Here is a 16,176-nt window from a genome sequence, read left to right on the forward strand (position 1 = left end):
AAACAATTCACACACCTCTAACCACTACACCATACTATGTGGTGTGGTCCCCTTTGGTTTCTCCAGGCACTATGAAAAGGATTGAACTGCATGCACATTTGCGTGTGTGTGTGTGTGTGTGTGTGTGTGTGTGTGTGTGTGTAAAGGGGGGGGGGGGTCAGTATCTTTATTTGTGAGCAATGTACGAACAAATTGTATTCTATCCACATAACAATGATAATGAGAATTTATGAATGCAACAACAGCAAATAGAACTATAGCTTCAGCAGAAAGATAGTGAAATAAAGTATCTATTGCAACACTCATTTCCTTATGCTACTTTGCATATGGCAATTTTTTTGTTGCTTATGGATGACTGTAGGATCATTTCCTTTTTCAGGCAAAATACTGAACATTATAAATTCATGGATTGGCTTTTCCTGGCAAAGAATCTGCTCTTAGGGAGAAGAAGAGTGACACAGACTACATGGAAGAACCACAATCCTTTTAAAAGAAACGTTAAATTTGCATACAATGGAGCACAACAAGTGCAAAACCATTTGTTGAGTTACCAGATTAGGAGAGTTACATTACTTCCAGAAATGAAGAGAAAAAAGGTACTGAAAAGTAGGCATAAAAAATATTAATTGGTAAGGCCACAGTAACTGCAGTGCATATTTACAATAAACTTTGAAATAAAAATACATACATTACCCAGTTCAAAAAAACTTCTCAAACCGCTAACATGTGATGTTAACAATGATCTCGATATACTACCCCAGTGCAACAGAAAATATTCCCCCACAAAGAGGATTTACATAGGCAGGAAGACAAAGATGCTGTGCCATCAAGATCTGTGGCATAATTAGAAAGATGACACATAAATTTGCTTCTAGAATCTTCTTGGGTAAAATCTGATTTGAAACAGCACTAAAACTGTGCATTTCATAAACTGTATATAAAGTCTTTGAAATGTGCTGGGAGCCTGATAAACTGTAATGAGTTACATGCCACAGGTATTACATTCAACCAACAGTTCAACAGATCAAGTACAGTTCCACGACGTATTGGCCCCTTACACTAATTTAACACATTTGTAAATGCCAATGTGAAACTACTGTGGCACCTTGAGGCCTTGTGGACTCATGGTTTATTTTGGTCTCACATGGCATTCAAATACAAGTAAAATGGGCACAGATGGTGATTTTCCCAAACAAAGATTTGGCAGGTTCATGTAACTTCATTTTGTAGAAATGTAATCAATAGTCATTTTGTAGTATTCTCCTCATAATTTGATTTCAAATCAGGAAAGCTACCACCACTGTTTTCCTTTGCAGAGTTTGGATGCATATCAAATCACCTACCCACTTTCAGGTTGCCAGCCACTAGGTTTGCTTTTTAATACAGGCACAGCAGCTCTCATGTCAGAAACCCATAGTGAAAATTATCTCAAAAAGCAAGAAGCAGAGAACATCAAACAAATAAGAGCTTGTGCAATCCTCCTTGGACCAAAATCACAGATTTCATTTTCTTGAAAACAAATCCATGATGAAATTACAGTGTTTACCTGATTAAATTCGGGTCTTAACTGAAAACAGATCCCACTCATGTTGTATCCCTTCAACAGCAATATACGTCAAACCGTTTCTGCAGCACACTGCAGAAGTCCTTACTTTTTGTTAAAATTATTTTCCATTTGCATGTCTTATTTCATATAACACTTTACATATAAGACATAAAATATCAACTGAACAGTGGCTAATCTCCTGAAGGTAAAGTCAGAACCAATTAGCTTTTCAAATCAAATAAAATCTTATAAAAGACTACAAATTCTACAGTTTATTTGGATACAGTTTTATTTACCGTGGTGTCTGCACATTCCTTGCAGCTGATATCAGGACGGACAATGTTCTCCATAGCTGCAAGTAGTGCACCATCTCTAAGCAAATCAGAAGAGAATTTCGTGAGGAACTCTTGTGCCTTGACAGGCTCTGGAAGATACCGTGACAGCACAGCCACTTTAGTGACTATTTCACGATCCCGCTCCATCGACTGCGGCCGCCTGTGAAGTTCCAACCATTCTGCGACACTTCTTCGGACACTGTCAACAATATTGAATTCATCAGCATCTTTTAGATCAAATGTAAAAACTAAATGAATACATCATTTAAGAATGATATCCGTATATTGGTGTGAAAACTGGACTGCTCATGAAAATAATTGTTGATAGTTCATTCCTCATCCTGAACGCCACAATAAAACAGTGGAAAGAAACTGATATAACAACTCTACATCACCAAATAAGCAATGCATTTTCTCCAAATAAGGCCCTTGAGCTTTGAGTCAATAGGAAATATCACATTATTTAATTTCTAGTTGATCTTAATAATTTTGCGCATATGGTACGCACTTTTGTTGGAAGCAACTGCAAAGTTCTTCCTACTTTGCAGTTACACTACCATAGCTGACCATACCCAAAATCCGTGCTTCCTTTGTTTGCAAATCCTATGGCCTGTTCAGTCATAACTACATTTTATGCTTGTGTTTTACAGCGCATACACCATCATATTAAATGGCAATAGGCAAATAAGATCATTAGATATAATATACAATTGTCTTTATCTTCGCAAAGACTAGCTGAATAAAATATGCCAGAACCTGAAAAATTATTTCCTTCTTCCTTTTTTGCATCAGAATCTTTAAAATATATTCTTACTGATTTCTAAATATATTCACAAGTGCTTGTGCTTGCTGGAAGAAGTTTAATTTTTGATAATAATTTTAATAACTATGCGTCAAACTTGAAAGCACAGTTATAACAGATCATCAGCTAACTGTAATCACTTTTAATCGTATTCTTGTACAAATGACCTGTAGTTTTATGGTATATATTTATCCTATTTAATCCAAAAGTCGATTTAACATGTTTTAGTAACTTTCAACAATAAATGCAAGAAGCAACACTAGCTCTTTCTTGGCTTTGGTTTGTTTTTTTCACCATACACATCTATGGTCACTAACTCTTTGATTTGTTTACAAATAATTCATGATCGTCTGTAAGTGTGCATTCAAATCTGGCACTTCACACCTTGAATATGGATACCCATTTATTCTTTTGCTGTTTAGCAGTTCTGATAAGACATGATATGATTCATAAGTGAACTTTTGTAGGTATTACGTTACTTCTTGTACGATTGATTGTACTATATGCATTTCTGGTTGTTTCATGCATTGTTTGCTGTACATGAACACTGAGATGATGGCTATTAACTAAAAGCAGCAGTGATAATCGAGGACTTACAGTCAGTTGCATTTCATGGATTTCATAAAATATAGCATTTCAGTCCATTATTGTATCACTTCCCTGGGGAATTTATGTCTATTTCATTCCTTCACACTACTCAAAAATCGATCAGCTTGTCTTTGACATTAACTGACATCTCCGTCATTTTTTCTGTATTATAAAATGCAGGTACTTGAAACAATTAATCTTTTTCAGTTGCTGCCCGCCCAGTGTCATGCTTTCTGTAGGCCTTTCAGTCATTCTTCTTTTACCCACCAGCTTACTCTTCTTTACATTAAATTTTAAAATATCCACTTGCATAACTTCTTCTTGAACATTTAACTGCTTCCATACTTCATCTCATTGTCCCCACACACAACAAATCAGTAAACAACATTTTTTGGGATAATATTTATCAAACCACAAACAATTATATATGCTACATTTCTCAATGTTCTGTGACAGCTTGTACATTTATCTACAAATTACATCGCTATAGACATGCCAGCAACTTTTGTCTCATAACTGTTAGGAATAAGATAACTTCAAGCCCACTGCTTTGGAGAAGGTTCACTGGACATGGGCATTCTATTCTGAAGACAATTCATCTCTGGACAGGTCAATGTGATGGTGGTGTTTGCAATTATGTGTTAGTTGTTAAGTATCTGACATTCTGTGGTAACATCCAGTATGATCGTCGGTGAAAACTGACCCCGTTCGTAATAGCAATGCTGTTGTGATGATCAAGGGTTGTCCAATTAAGGAATCTTTTAGAACATTCTCATATTTACCAAACGACAACATCACTACCAAATCATCACTGTCTGCATAATAACAACCACATAGAGAGCCTTTAGACTCTACAGCTGCGCCAGTCATAAATAGTTTCTAATTACAGATCATTTGTAAATTATTATCTTTTCTTAGTCATTGTCACCTGGGATACGGTACCATTTCCTATTGCTAACTGCTTCAGAGCTTTACAATCTAAAATCAGTAAAGTGCAAAACTAGAGAGAGAGAGAGAGAGAGAGAGAGAGAGAGAGAGAGAGAGAGAGAGAGAGAGAAACATATATTTTTACTGAATTTCAATAGCATAAATAATCATATGTTATGGGCATACTCTGTGTCCTGGGTACTGCTTGGTGTGCAGTATTTCAACACTGACAAGGGAACCTCCACATCGCACCCCCCTCAGATTTAGTTATAAGTTGGCACAGTGGATAGGCCTTGAAAAACTGAACACAGATCAATCGAGAAAACAGGAAGAAGTTATGTGGAACTATGAAAAAGTAAGCAAAAGATACAAACTGAGTAGTCCATGTGCAAGATAGGCAACATCAAGGATAATGTGAGCCCAGGAGTGCCGTGGCCTTTGGTTAGCGTGAGCAGCTGTGGAACGAGAGGTCCTTGGTTCAAGTCTTCCCTCGAGTGAAAATTTTACTTTCTTTATTTTTTGCAAAGTTATGATCTGTCCGTTCGTTCATTGACGTCTCTGTTCACTGTTAATAAGTTTAGTGTCTGTGTTTTGCGACCGCACCGCAAAACTGTGCGATTTATAGACGAAAGGACGTGCCTCTCCAATGGGAACCGAAAACATTTGATCACAAGGTCATAAGTCAACCGATTCCTCCACAGGAAAACACGTCTGATATATTCTGTACGACACCGGTGACGGCATGTGCGTCACATGACAGGAATATGTTGTCGACCCACCTAACTTGTACACTTGACGAATGGGTAAAAAGGTTCTTCTACCTTGCCCGATTTAGGTTTTCTTGTGGATGTGATAGTCACTCCCAAAAAAGTGATGAAAACATAAGTGTTTCACACATAAACAGCAACAAATGAACAGTCGCACAGTTTTCCCTGTGCTCTGTCAAAACATGTTTTTAACGTTTTCAAATTTTTCCTTGTGTAGACCGTCAAAACCTGCACATGTCCAAGGAAATCTGAACATGTCCTGGAATTGTGGAGAGCGAAGTCGATTACATAAAAAATTAAACTTTTCACTTGAGTGAAGACTTGAACCAAGGACCTCTCGTTCCACAGCTGCTCACGCTAACCACGGGACCAGGGCGCTCCTGACCTCAGATTATCTTTAATGTTACCTATCTTGCACATGGACTACTAGTTTGTATATTTTGCTTATTTTTTTCATAGTTCCACACAACTTGTGAGTAGGCTTTTGTTATTGAAAATGTATAAAATGTAATTCATTGAGTGATCTGACATTTTTTGTAATGCCAAGTTTTTACTTGTAGTGACAATTAATTAAATTTTGTGTGTCAATATTCTCATTTAGTAATAAAGTGTACAGCTTGTCAGTACACAATTATTTCGAAAGTTACTAGTTAATGTGTGTGGATGCAACTTCAGGATTTTAATACCAGTAAGGGATATTTTGTTATAATTGCACATGGCACAAATTGTGAAATTTGTAGTGCACTCACAAGTTCGAATATCAAGACTAACACCGAATCCCAAGCTCAAGCACAGCTAGTGTAGTGGGCACACTACGTTAAAAATCACTTTACTAATGCATGGAGCTGCAGTTTTTGTGGGTTTCTTATTATGCTAGCGAAACGTTGTCCAATAAATATGTCAAAGATTTTGGCCAATACTGAGATCAACAAGCTTTCCTATGAACCATTTGAAGACTCTGGTGCAGAAGAAGACTTTTTGAAAGCATATACAGTAATACTGCTTCTGAATCAGACTCAGGAATGAATACAACATTATTCCACTGTTCCATCATTCCACGCCATTTTGCTTGAGAAATCTGCTATGTGACTTAAATTTTCATAATGTTTTGAGGTCGGATTCCACCTCCAACAATGCTAACGTATTTCCTATTAATCAAGGTAGTGCTTCAGATGTAGTGCCATCTTTGGAGCCACCACATGAGAAAAGATGTAGTAGTCTCAAAAACTCTGCTGATGCATGATTAGGATGGAGCCCCATTAGACAAGTAACTATCATTTCCTGAATTTAAGGAAGGAAAAACGTGTGGAAGAAGTGGACGACAGCAGCGGTCCTTTTAATATGTATTTGTATTTTTTCATTTTTTTTCTGAATCAATGAAAGCACACCAAGGTAGAAACTAACAAGTAAAATCCATTGCAAATAAAATGAGAAGATCAAACAACATGAAACCTGCCAACATGTGAAGCATGTGGATTGTGGTCATGTATTTGTTCTTTGGTGTTATACTGCATATATGTCTAGTAAAGAAAAATAGACTGTGAGATTAAAACAGTCTACAAATAGCTTTGTGTGTGCACCATTTCCACGCTAGGATTCTTCACTATTCCTCTCATCTGAACATAAATTACAATGTCTTATCCATTCCAAGAAATGGTGATGGTCATGATCCCATGCATAATATCAGACCTTTCCTGAATCATTAGCTTTCACAGAATCATTTGCACATGAGGAAAAACCCTACCACCATTGATGAAGGTGTGTGTGTGTGTGTGTGTGTGTGTGTGTGTGAGTGAGTGTGTGTGGAATCAGGGGAAGAGTTGTTTTCTGTGTCTATATAAAAAATAAACCTAACAAATATGGTATCGTACTGTTAACCTTGTGTGATTCAAAGTCAGAAACGTTTTGTGTGCTGAAGTTTACGCAGGAAAAAGGTGGGAAGACAATTCAGTCACTGCCCCTTTTTAGAAACTTCTTTCTGGATACCTCAATGAGAGATATTCCATTTACATGGACAGATATCACAGTTCACCAGCTGTTATTGACTTTCTATGGAAATGTGCATGCCTAATCATAAAGGGCTTCCTAAACAAGATGTATTCAACAAAAAGCTAAAGAAAGGTGACTGTATATTTATAAGGAGGATACATCCATTGTCGTTGTGCCTGAAGTGGGGGGTGGGGGTGGGGGGGGGGGGGGGAAGGGAAGAGAGATTCTGTGTGTGGTGTGTGTCCAAGTCTTCGTAAGATGAAAAAACAGAAGCAGAGATTTGTATCAGCATAGGGATCACTAAGAACATAAAACCTCATGCCATTCTGGCATTCTGGACTACAAACTCAACACTACTGGTGCAAACAGGAATGATCAACTCATACCTTACTACCTTTCAAAAGACTCCAAATGAAATGGTGTACTGAAAAACATGAAATAATCAGGACAAAGGCTGCCATTTGGCAAATCATTTTCTGCAAAGAAAGGGGGTATATATCAACATACTGCTATTCCCCAAAATGTGTGTAGCAACACACTTCTAGGAATGCATTTTGCTGACAGAATTCCTTTCACAGAAAAGAAGATGCATACCACCATTGTGCAAAGTTTGCACAGAAAAAGCAAAACTGTCCATTGTAATGTCTTCAAGAAAAAAAAACGGTATGGTGGTACCCTGTCTGTAAAGTTCTACTGTGCATGCCAGACTGTTTCAAACTGTACCACAGAAAGACAAACTATTGTTAATTGTAGTAATACGAATCTACACAGATTATTTCACTAAATAGGTATTGAACTTTAAATAAAATTTATGTGCTAAATTTGTAATAAATATGCTTTATTTTGTAATTAGATGAAATAAGAACCTTCCTAAATTAAAAAAAAAAGAAGTATCCATTTTTGTACATAAGTTCATAAGAAGGAAATGGTGGATGCTTAAAGAGATGCCAAATATGCCCATGTGATAATATGGGGTGTTACGTTCAATAACCCAGTAGTTGAGACAATGTAATGTGTCCTTAATGCAGTGGCAACTGGATTATATTGAAACATGCACACACTGCTGGATTATTATTCAAATGCCGTAATACAAAATTGGGGTGGGCACCTGAAACCAAATTGACACCTAACATGACCTGAATGACTAACATTGTTTTATTAATGAATTACAAGTTTAGCATTAGAAAATTTAGGGCTGGGTTACTGTAATTTACAACGGAATGTATACATATTCATCACCTCTAAAGTTTATTTCAGAACCAAAGCCTTGTTTCTGATTGAATCAATCACACTATCACAGCATCTAGTGATTTACCAATTGGAGCAAAAGGTAGTATATTGCACGTATGTACTGTAAAATTGTTGTCTCAAGCCAAGCCCATTTCAGTAGACACACATTACCACTTAGAAGTGATTGGAAGAAATTGCAAAATGATAGATATGCATAATCAGAATCAGAATCTTTATTTGCCTTTCAGTATTTTCATACAATTGTCTTCACAGTTTACAGGGGAGTCAAGTTGTATACAAAAATCAATTATATGCATGGTCACATAAAATAACTAGCTTATTTACAAGTAAAAGATATTCTTAATTACTTAGGAAAACCACGTATCATAATGAATACTTTCCAGAAATTCTTGAACTGAACAGAATTCATTGTACTTTGACAAAGTTTGTGTAATACACTCGTACACATTTAGTGGTCTGTAGGATGTGAGGATGGTAACTTGTTCGAAATTCTGGACTACAGCCAAGTCTTTACGCAAATCCATCCACTGACTGTGTCTGGTTCTGTGTACACACATTATGACGTCTCACGACAAATTTTCCCCGATTTTTCTCTAGCACGCATTAAACAGTTATATATGTACAGGCTAGGCACTGTCACTATTATGCGACATTTAAAGAAATTTCTGCAGGATCTTTGAGAGGTAATTCTAACACATACCTGATTGTTTTCTTCTGAAAAGACATGTAGCTCCTGTGGAATTACCCAAAGCAATATTCCATACTGCACATGGGAATGGAAGAAATTGAAGTATGAGTGGAGCGACACCTGTCTCCTGATACTGTTCTTCAATTTATACAATAAAATAGTATATGAGCTAGTTTAATGTGTAAAAAATTTGTGTATCCCTCCCAAGTTTCCAGTCTATGATCAGTGTAAGAAATTACACTGTTTTTATTTTATTATATTGAGATTACAAATTATTTCTTCTGTTTTTGTCCCCTTAATACTGGCTGCCAGTCTTCTTCGTCATTTCTCTGTTGTTATCTAGTAAAACTTGTAAATTATCACCTGCAGTTATTATTGTTGCATCATCAGCATATAGCACATTCTTTCACGGTATATAATTTGAAAAGCCAGTAATGTACACATGGAATCGGGAAGGGCATAAAGCCACCAACTACCACTGACACTGGCAAAACCCATATGACGATGACGACCCTGTAGAATAATGTGAAAAGACGAGGAGAAGGAGGAGGAGGAGGAATAAGAAGAAGAAAATTAATGTACAAAAAATAGGAAAGGTCCAAAAATCTTTGTTCTTCCTCTTTTTAATGGGAGTATTGCTGATATCTGCTTATACAAGCTGTAACCTATTGCCTAAATAATATTTGGATAAACAGAATGATTTTTCTGCAATGCTATAGTAGTCTAACTTTTTAAACACTATGTCACGAGGCACTGAGTCAAATGCTTTGGTTAAATCAATGTTTTCCATACACAGGCAGTCTTCTTTCATATCCTTCCTTACAAACATTATTCACTAAAACATCAATTGTGTGTAGAGTTGATAGCTGCAACCAGAATGGGACAACACAACTGCTCATCTGAAATTTTGTTGCTTTCGATACAGCTATACATCTGATTAGGTGTCCAATTTTCTATTATCTTGGATATGATTGCTACCATTGAAATTGGTCTGCAATTGTTTGGAAGTTGCATTGCCAATGTTTCAAACAATTTGAGAAAGTTTCTTCATCTATTACTAAGACAGTGAGAGAAGTGTTATTTTGATTTCTCTTGCTACACACTTTATGATGCATTACAGATTCCAAAACAGTCTCCTATTTTGGAATTGGTTAGTTTGCTTATCAATTTATAAATATATTTAAAGTGATTAGAAACCAAGTACATTTCTCACTTCTTATCTGTTTTCCATGTGTGAATCAGTTTTTGCATGTGTGAGCAAGGCTACTGCATCTAAGGCAGAACTGTAGGGCGTGGCTGGCACTATTTACAAAATATTTTTTAAAACCAAGAATTAATAGCACTTATGTTAAGTACTGATGACTGAAAGTTTCAGTAACTATGCAAGCTATTTACCACTTAGGACACGCTTTATTAAAGAGAGAATTTGTAATAAGAGAATCTATGCTTAAATCTATGCTTAAGCTGGCAACAATAACCTGTAACCAACAAGACTGACATTCAGCAACAGAAAAAGAATAAAGTTGTGTTAAGTGAAGCCAAGACCTATGTTTTATGTCCACTCTAACAACTTCTTTTCTCATATTAAAGCACTCTGCAGTACATAATGGATTCTGCAACAATAACAACACTCCAGCTATGTGTAATAAGCAAACTAACAAGAAATTAATCAGAGAAGGAAAGTTGCTACTCACCATATAGCGGAGATGCTGAGTCACGATAGGCACAATAAAAAGATTAACACTATCATAGCTTTCAGCCATTAAGGCCTTTGACGGCGACACACACACACACACACACACACACACACACACACACACACACACACACGTGTCTCCAGTCTCAGAGAGCTGAAACTACGCTGTGAGCAGCAGCACCAGCACATGATGCGAGTGGCGACCTGGTGGGGGTAAGGAGGAGGCTGGGGCGGGAAGGCTGATAGTATGGTGGGAATGGCAGACAGTGAATTGCTGCAGTTTAGACGGAGGGCAGGACAGAAGGTGCAGAGGTGGGGAGGGGGGGGGGGGGTAAGTAGCAGAAAGGAGAGAAATAAAAATTAAAAGACTGGGTTTGGCAGTGAAATTACAGCTGTGTAGTGCTGGAATGTGAACAGGGAGGGGGCTGGATGGGTGAGGACAGTGACTAACGAAGGTTGAGGCCAGGAGGGTTACGGGAATGTAGGATGTATTGCAGGGAAAGCTCCCACCGGCACAATTCAGAAAAGCTGGTGGAAGGATCCATATATCACAGGCTGTGAAGCAGTCATTGAGATGAGGGGTATCATGTTTGGCTGCGTGTTCAGCAACAGGGTGGTCCACTTGTTATTTGGCCACAGTTTGTTGTTGACCATTCATGCGGACAGACAGCTTGATGGTTGTCATGCCTACACAGAATGCAGCACAGTGGTTGCAGCTTAGCTTGTAAATCACATGACTTAATACATTTACTGCAAAAGAATTATAGCACACATTTGCATGTACATCAAATATCTTGGAAATATAAGTAGGAAAAAGTGCTCACCCACAAAAATCATCATCAAAGCTGAAGGATGAAATACCTGAAGCCATAATATAAGAATCTGAATCCTCATACAATAAGTTATCCTCTGTACCATCCAGTTCATTATTGATTTCACCCTTCTTAAATGATTTAATCACTGTTTCGTTTTTTCTAGTGTCCCATGAAGCTTTGAAACACTCACAAACTTGAGAAATGCATGGTCTTTTTCTCCTTTCTCACAGTGTAGTTTCAAAATCTGTAGACTGCATCCATCTGTTCCACTCCTCCTCTGTAAGTCCTTTGAATGGTCTGTTGACACATACATCTAATGGTTGAAGTAAACTAGTTAGCCCTTCTGGAATTACAGCTAACAGAGTCTTCAATTCATTCAGAAAATTTTTAAAGTCTGTGACAAAGATGCCATACTATCGGGGCAGGCTTCTTCAGTAGGCCTCCAGGTCACCAACACCAAATTTTATCCATCTACAATCTCATTCCTCCTCCATCCATCCGGTCTTTATTATAAATGTGGACAAATTCTCCTTTCGGCAATTATTCCTTAGGAAGCAACTTTCTTTTAAAAACCAAAAGTGGCTGCAATTTTGCCCCATCAGCACAGTAGGATAAAATGACTGTGTAATGAGTCTTTTTGTTCCCCGAAGCTTTAACAAACATGGTTTCCCTTGCATTAATGATAAAGCAACGAAATTCAAAATTTGTTCTTTGTACTCAGTTGGCATCTTCTGTGATATTTTTGTATTGTTCTGCATATAAAACCGATACCTCTTCATTAATCTCATAAATATTTGAACATCATTATGTTGATCCAGTAAAGTCAGCAACCCCTTTGTTAGTGTATACTGCTTTCACTTGATGAATGATCATTTTTGTAGAAGCTAAAATTCTGCCTTATTTGTTCTCCAAAATCCAAGTACCGAGTTCTGCTTCAAGTTTTGGCCATTTAACAGATTCACTTTGCAGATTATGTCAACTAAATGGTGCTTTAAAAAAAAAAAAAAAAAAAATCTTCCTGAGTCTGCCAAGTTATCTTTTTCAGTTGATGGCAGCCCAAAATGCCTTTCTTTAGCCCTGTTTCCAAGCTCTGTAGCGTATGCAATCACTTGTAAATAGTGTAGCAACATTGTTTTCCAGCCATACTTTGCAAATAAAACCAATATACGTAGGTACAACTGAAGTGGATCTCCACACTAAACAATAACTGAAGTTTGAAAACACAATATAAAAACCGTTAACGACAACACATGTGCATCCACTGATCTCTTCACAACTGAAATGCTCAAATTTCAAAAGGAAATTAACAACGAACAGCTGCAAGTCAAAACATAGAAATTTTGGAGAAATGGACCAACCTTCACTTGCTACCTGTGGATGAATCCAGTTTTTGGGCCTATTTTCAAAGAGAAAAAAGTGCATTTTATACACTGACAAATGAGGTAGATTTTCTGTAGTTCACGAAGACTTTGCTTACTTCAGGAATTAATAAATTTGACATTCTTATTTTTATTATTCTTTTTTGAGTGTTAATTGCAGAATTTCACAATGTACCAAAGGTGCACAAATGCCTCATTATCATGAATTTTATTCATTAATTAAGATAATGATATATTTTTTGTGAGTCTTTGCTACTGTGAATTTTTCAAATACTTATTCTTATTTTGCACTTGTTGATGCATTCTGGTAGCATTATTTACGTAAATTCTCATTTTATCTTATGCCAATGGAGTGTGTGTGTGTGTGTGTGTGTGGAGGGGTGTGTGTGTGTGAGAGAGAGAGAGAGAGAGAGAGAGAGAGAGAGAGAGCATAATTTGATGCAAGCAGAGTGGTTCAAAATTCAAACAAAAATGAACATTTGAACTGCTTTTCAAGTTTTACCAAATCGCTTCATCCATATTGAGAATATTAGCCTTTTCTTAAAATTAGTTTACCAAATACAGGTGCACATCATTCAAGTTCTCTCTTTTTCTATTGTTTTGCCAGATTACTACCATGCCAACCAGCCAACCACTACAAGTAATTTTCATGAATTAGACTAAAAATAAAGCAGTACACACTATGAAAACATGAATAGAAAAAATGAAAGAAAACATGACTAATACATATAGCAACTGCCTCTTCTGAAATCTCGAAAAGAACAAAACACATTCTGAATTTGTGATGAAAATTTCCCATCAACATGGAGCAGTTGTATTTCAACTAGAAAGGCAGAACTAAATTTTGATAAAATAAATTACTCACGCCAGTTGATGTTTTTCCAGTTCAATAAATGCCTTTGTAGCATGATCGTCTACTGTTCCCAGAAGATGATAAAGTTTTTTCATCCTTTCTTCAGTAGGTAACTGAAATGGCACTAAACAAGTATTGAGCAATCTCTCCACAAGCAATCTGCAAATCCCAAAACACTTATCAGCAACAGGCTATGCCATACATCCAATAAACATAACTGTACAACTAACAAAGAGCACATTCCAAAATGTTGTACACAACTGGAGTTGTCAATCCCATCCCAAACACTACCATGCAGAAGAAGATAGTACAATAACAGTTAAGAACCACATCAGACATCAGTGACCGACACTGAACATACCATTCAGGCCATGTCACTGATCAGTGACTGACTGTAAAATATAACATGAAACTTAAAAAATTACACTGTTTTAAGTAATTACTTAAAATTTATTTAACAATTCCTTAATTTTTATTTATTATAGGATCATACAATTAATGTACTTAAATATTTCTGGCCAAAAAAATTTAATGCATTTTACTGAAACACGGTAAACATAAAAACATTTGTCCTTTACAATATCACGACATGTGGAAACTTGCTTAGTAAATTTTCTGGCCATTACTTGAACAAATTGTGCCATATTTTCTTCGAAGCATAGGTTATAAAATCTTCACACTGTAGAGACTTTTCCAGGTTTTTATTTTTGAGTTTGGGTCATATGTGCGATAGCGGCACACGGAATGTTTTTGCTCTGGCAATTCATGATGTGTACAGCTACTTTCCTCCAAAAGTCAGTTACAATGACAGTCTTCTTGGTGAAGTGTTTATATAAAATGGAAGCATTCATAAGTTGCAGTATTCAGTAAGATCTCAAATGCTAGTTTTATAAACCATTTCATAGATCTGCTTCGTAGATTACCGTAAGCTTCATTTGACCATATAGCAGAGATGATGAGTCACAGATAGGCACAACAAAGAGTATCAGAAAATGAGCTTTTGGCCAACAGGGCCTTCGTCAGAAATAGAACATACCTACACATACTAATGCAAACGCAACTCACACACACGACCGCACTCTCTAGCTGCTGAGGCCGCACATCGGCCTCAGCGGCCAGACTGCAGTCGTGTGTGCGCGCTTATCTGCGACTTGGCACCTCCGCTATCTGGTGAGTAGCAACTATCCTCATAATACTGTTACATGCTTCATTTGGTCAGGTAAGTTAAGAGCCACATTTCCTGTGTGACAGTTGACTACAATCAGTGATTTCACGTTGTTTTCTGATCAGCTTCAACATTCGCCATTTCCAATGAATGCTTATTTGACAGAAGCAGGATGTCCCACTTACTCTGTTATTTTAAAACAGTTATTCAGTTTTCCTTCTTCTTTGTGATAATTTCTCCCCACTTTCAATTTTTTGATACTGCTTGTTGTAGGTTTCCTTGTCAGTCTGAACATAGTGGTCCCACTAAATGAATAAGTTGAGTGATTAACTTTTCTTCCAATTCTAAACTTTTGTACCAGTGGTAAATGTATAGCATGTGTCTCTTATCTCTTTGTGGACACATTAAAATATTAGTGGGCATAGTTTTTCTTTTCCCATAGTTTTCCCTATATATACACAAAGTGCTTTTGCATAACCAGATCCCACAGCACCTCTTAAATATTTTAATTCCATATTTGTGGTGCTTTTCTTTTACATAGTGTATAAATATAATGCAACCACAAAAGGGCATCAAAAATTCATCAATACATGTATCTTCTGTTTGATTGCAATATTTTTTAAAATTTATTTCTGAAGTGTCTATATGCGGTGGTATTTTGGAGAGACGATTGGGACCATTACTCTCTGTATTATCTGCAAAATGTATCACTTTCGATAATACTTCAAATTGCTTCTGGACAGGGTTTTTTGGAAATTTTTGAATATATGTAAGATCATAAGACCAATATAAAATAATGGGTGGTAGTGCCATCCATAGTATTAACTCAAAGAAATAATTGTCACTTTTCATTTGACCAAGTGCTGCAAATATCCATCTTCTATTTGATGTGATGCAAGTAAGTTTGTTTGTTCAGCAAATTCCTTGAAAAATTTATTTGGTGCAAATAGTTTATATCAGGTTTCTGTTGCTACATGTGACCTAATATTCAAATTCTCAATTCTAAACCCAGAATGATAGGTAAAAGGTATAAACTTCGGTTGATCACCTCTCCGATCAGGTCTTTCTTCAACTTTCTTCTCCTCTCCCTTCAATGACAAAACGATACCACTCTGCGCCATTTCCTTTTTAGCATAAACCCCTTCACTACTATCACTTTCACATTCTTCAACTGACATTTTCAGTTTCAAGGCTAAAGACACATGCTTATTGACAGATGTTTTGCACTGGACCAAGAACTGCAGAAAACAGAACAAACATAAATGTCAGTCTACAATGTTTGTATTGCTTTGTCATAACCCAAACAGATCCCTGGTCATAAGCAGGTTTCGATGAAATCTTACCTCACAGACTAAATGATAAGCAAGACAAAACA

At 36.7% G+C, this 16,176-nt stretch overlaps 1 protein-coding gene across 3 annotated transcripts in view; it reads right to left on the minus strand.

Moving 5' to 3' along the window:
• The window catches only part of LOC126092587 (sister chromatid cohesion protein PDS5 homolog B-B), a 177,438-nt gene that overhangs the window by 114,733 nt on the left and 46,529 nt on the right, over nucleotides 1-16,176 (minus strand). For all 3 annotated transcript variants that reach the window (XM_049908278.1, XM_049908276.1, XM_049908277.1), the window contains exons 9-10: nucleotides 13,649-13,795; nucleotides 1,843-2,080 (exon numbers count right to left, since the gene is read on the minus strand). In XM_049908278.1, coding sequence (XP_049764235.1) covers nucleotides 1,843-2,080; nucleotides 13,649-13,795 — 385 coding nt within the window. The remainder of the gene's footprint in view (nucleotides 1-1,842; nucleotides 2,081-13,648; nucleotides 13,796-16,176) is intronic.

This window comes from Schistocerca cancellata, chromosome 7 (assembly GCF_023864275.1).
Source record: "Schistocerca cancellata isolate TAMUIC-IGC-003103 chromosome 7, iqSchCanc2.1, whole genome shotgun sequence".
Lineage (NCBI taxonomy): Eukaryota > Metazoa > Arthropoda > Insecta > Orthoptera > Acrididae > Schistocerca > Schistocerca cancellata.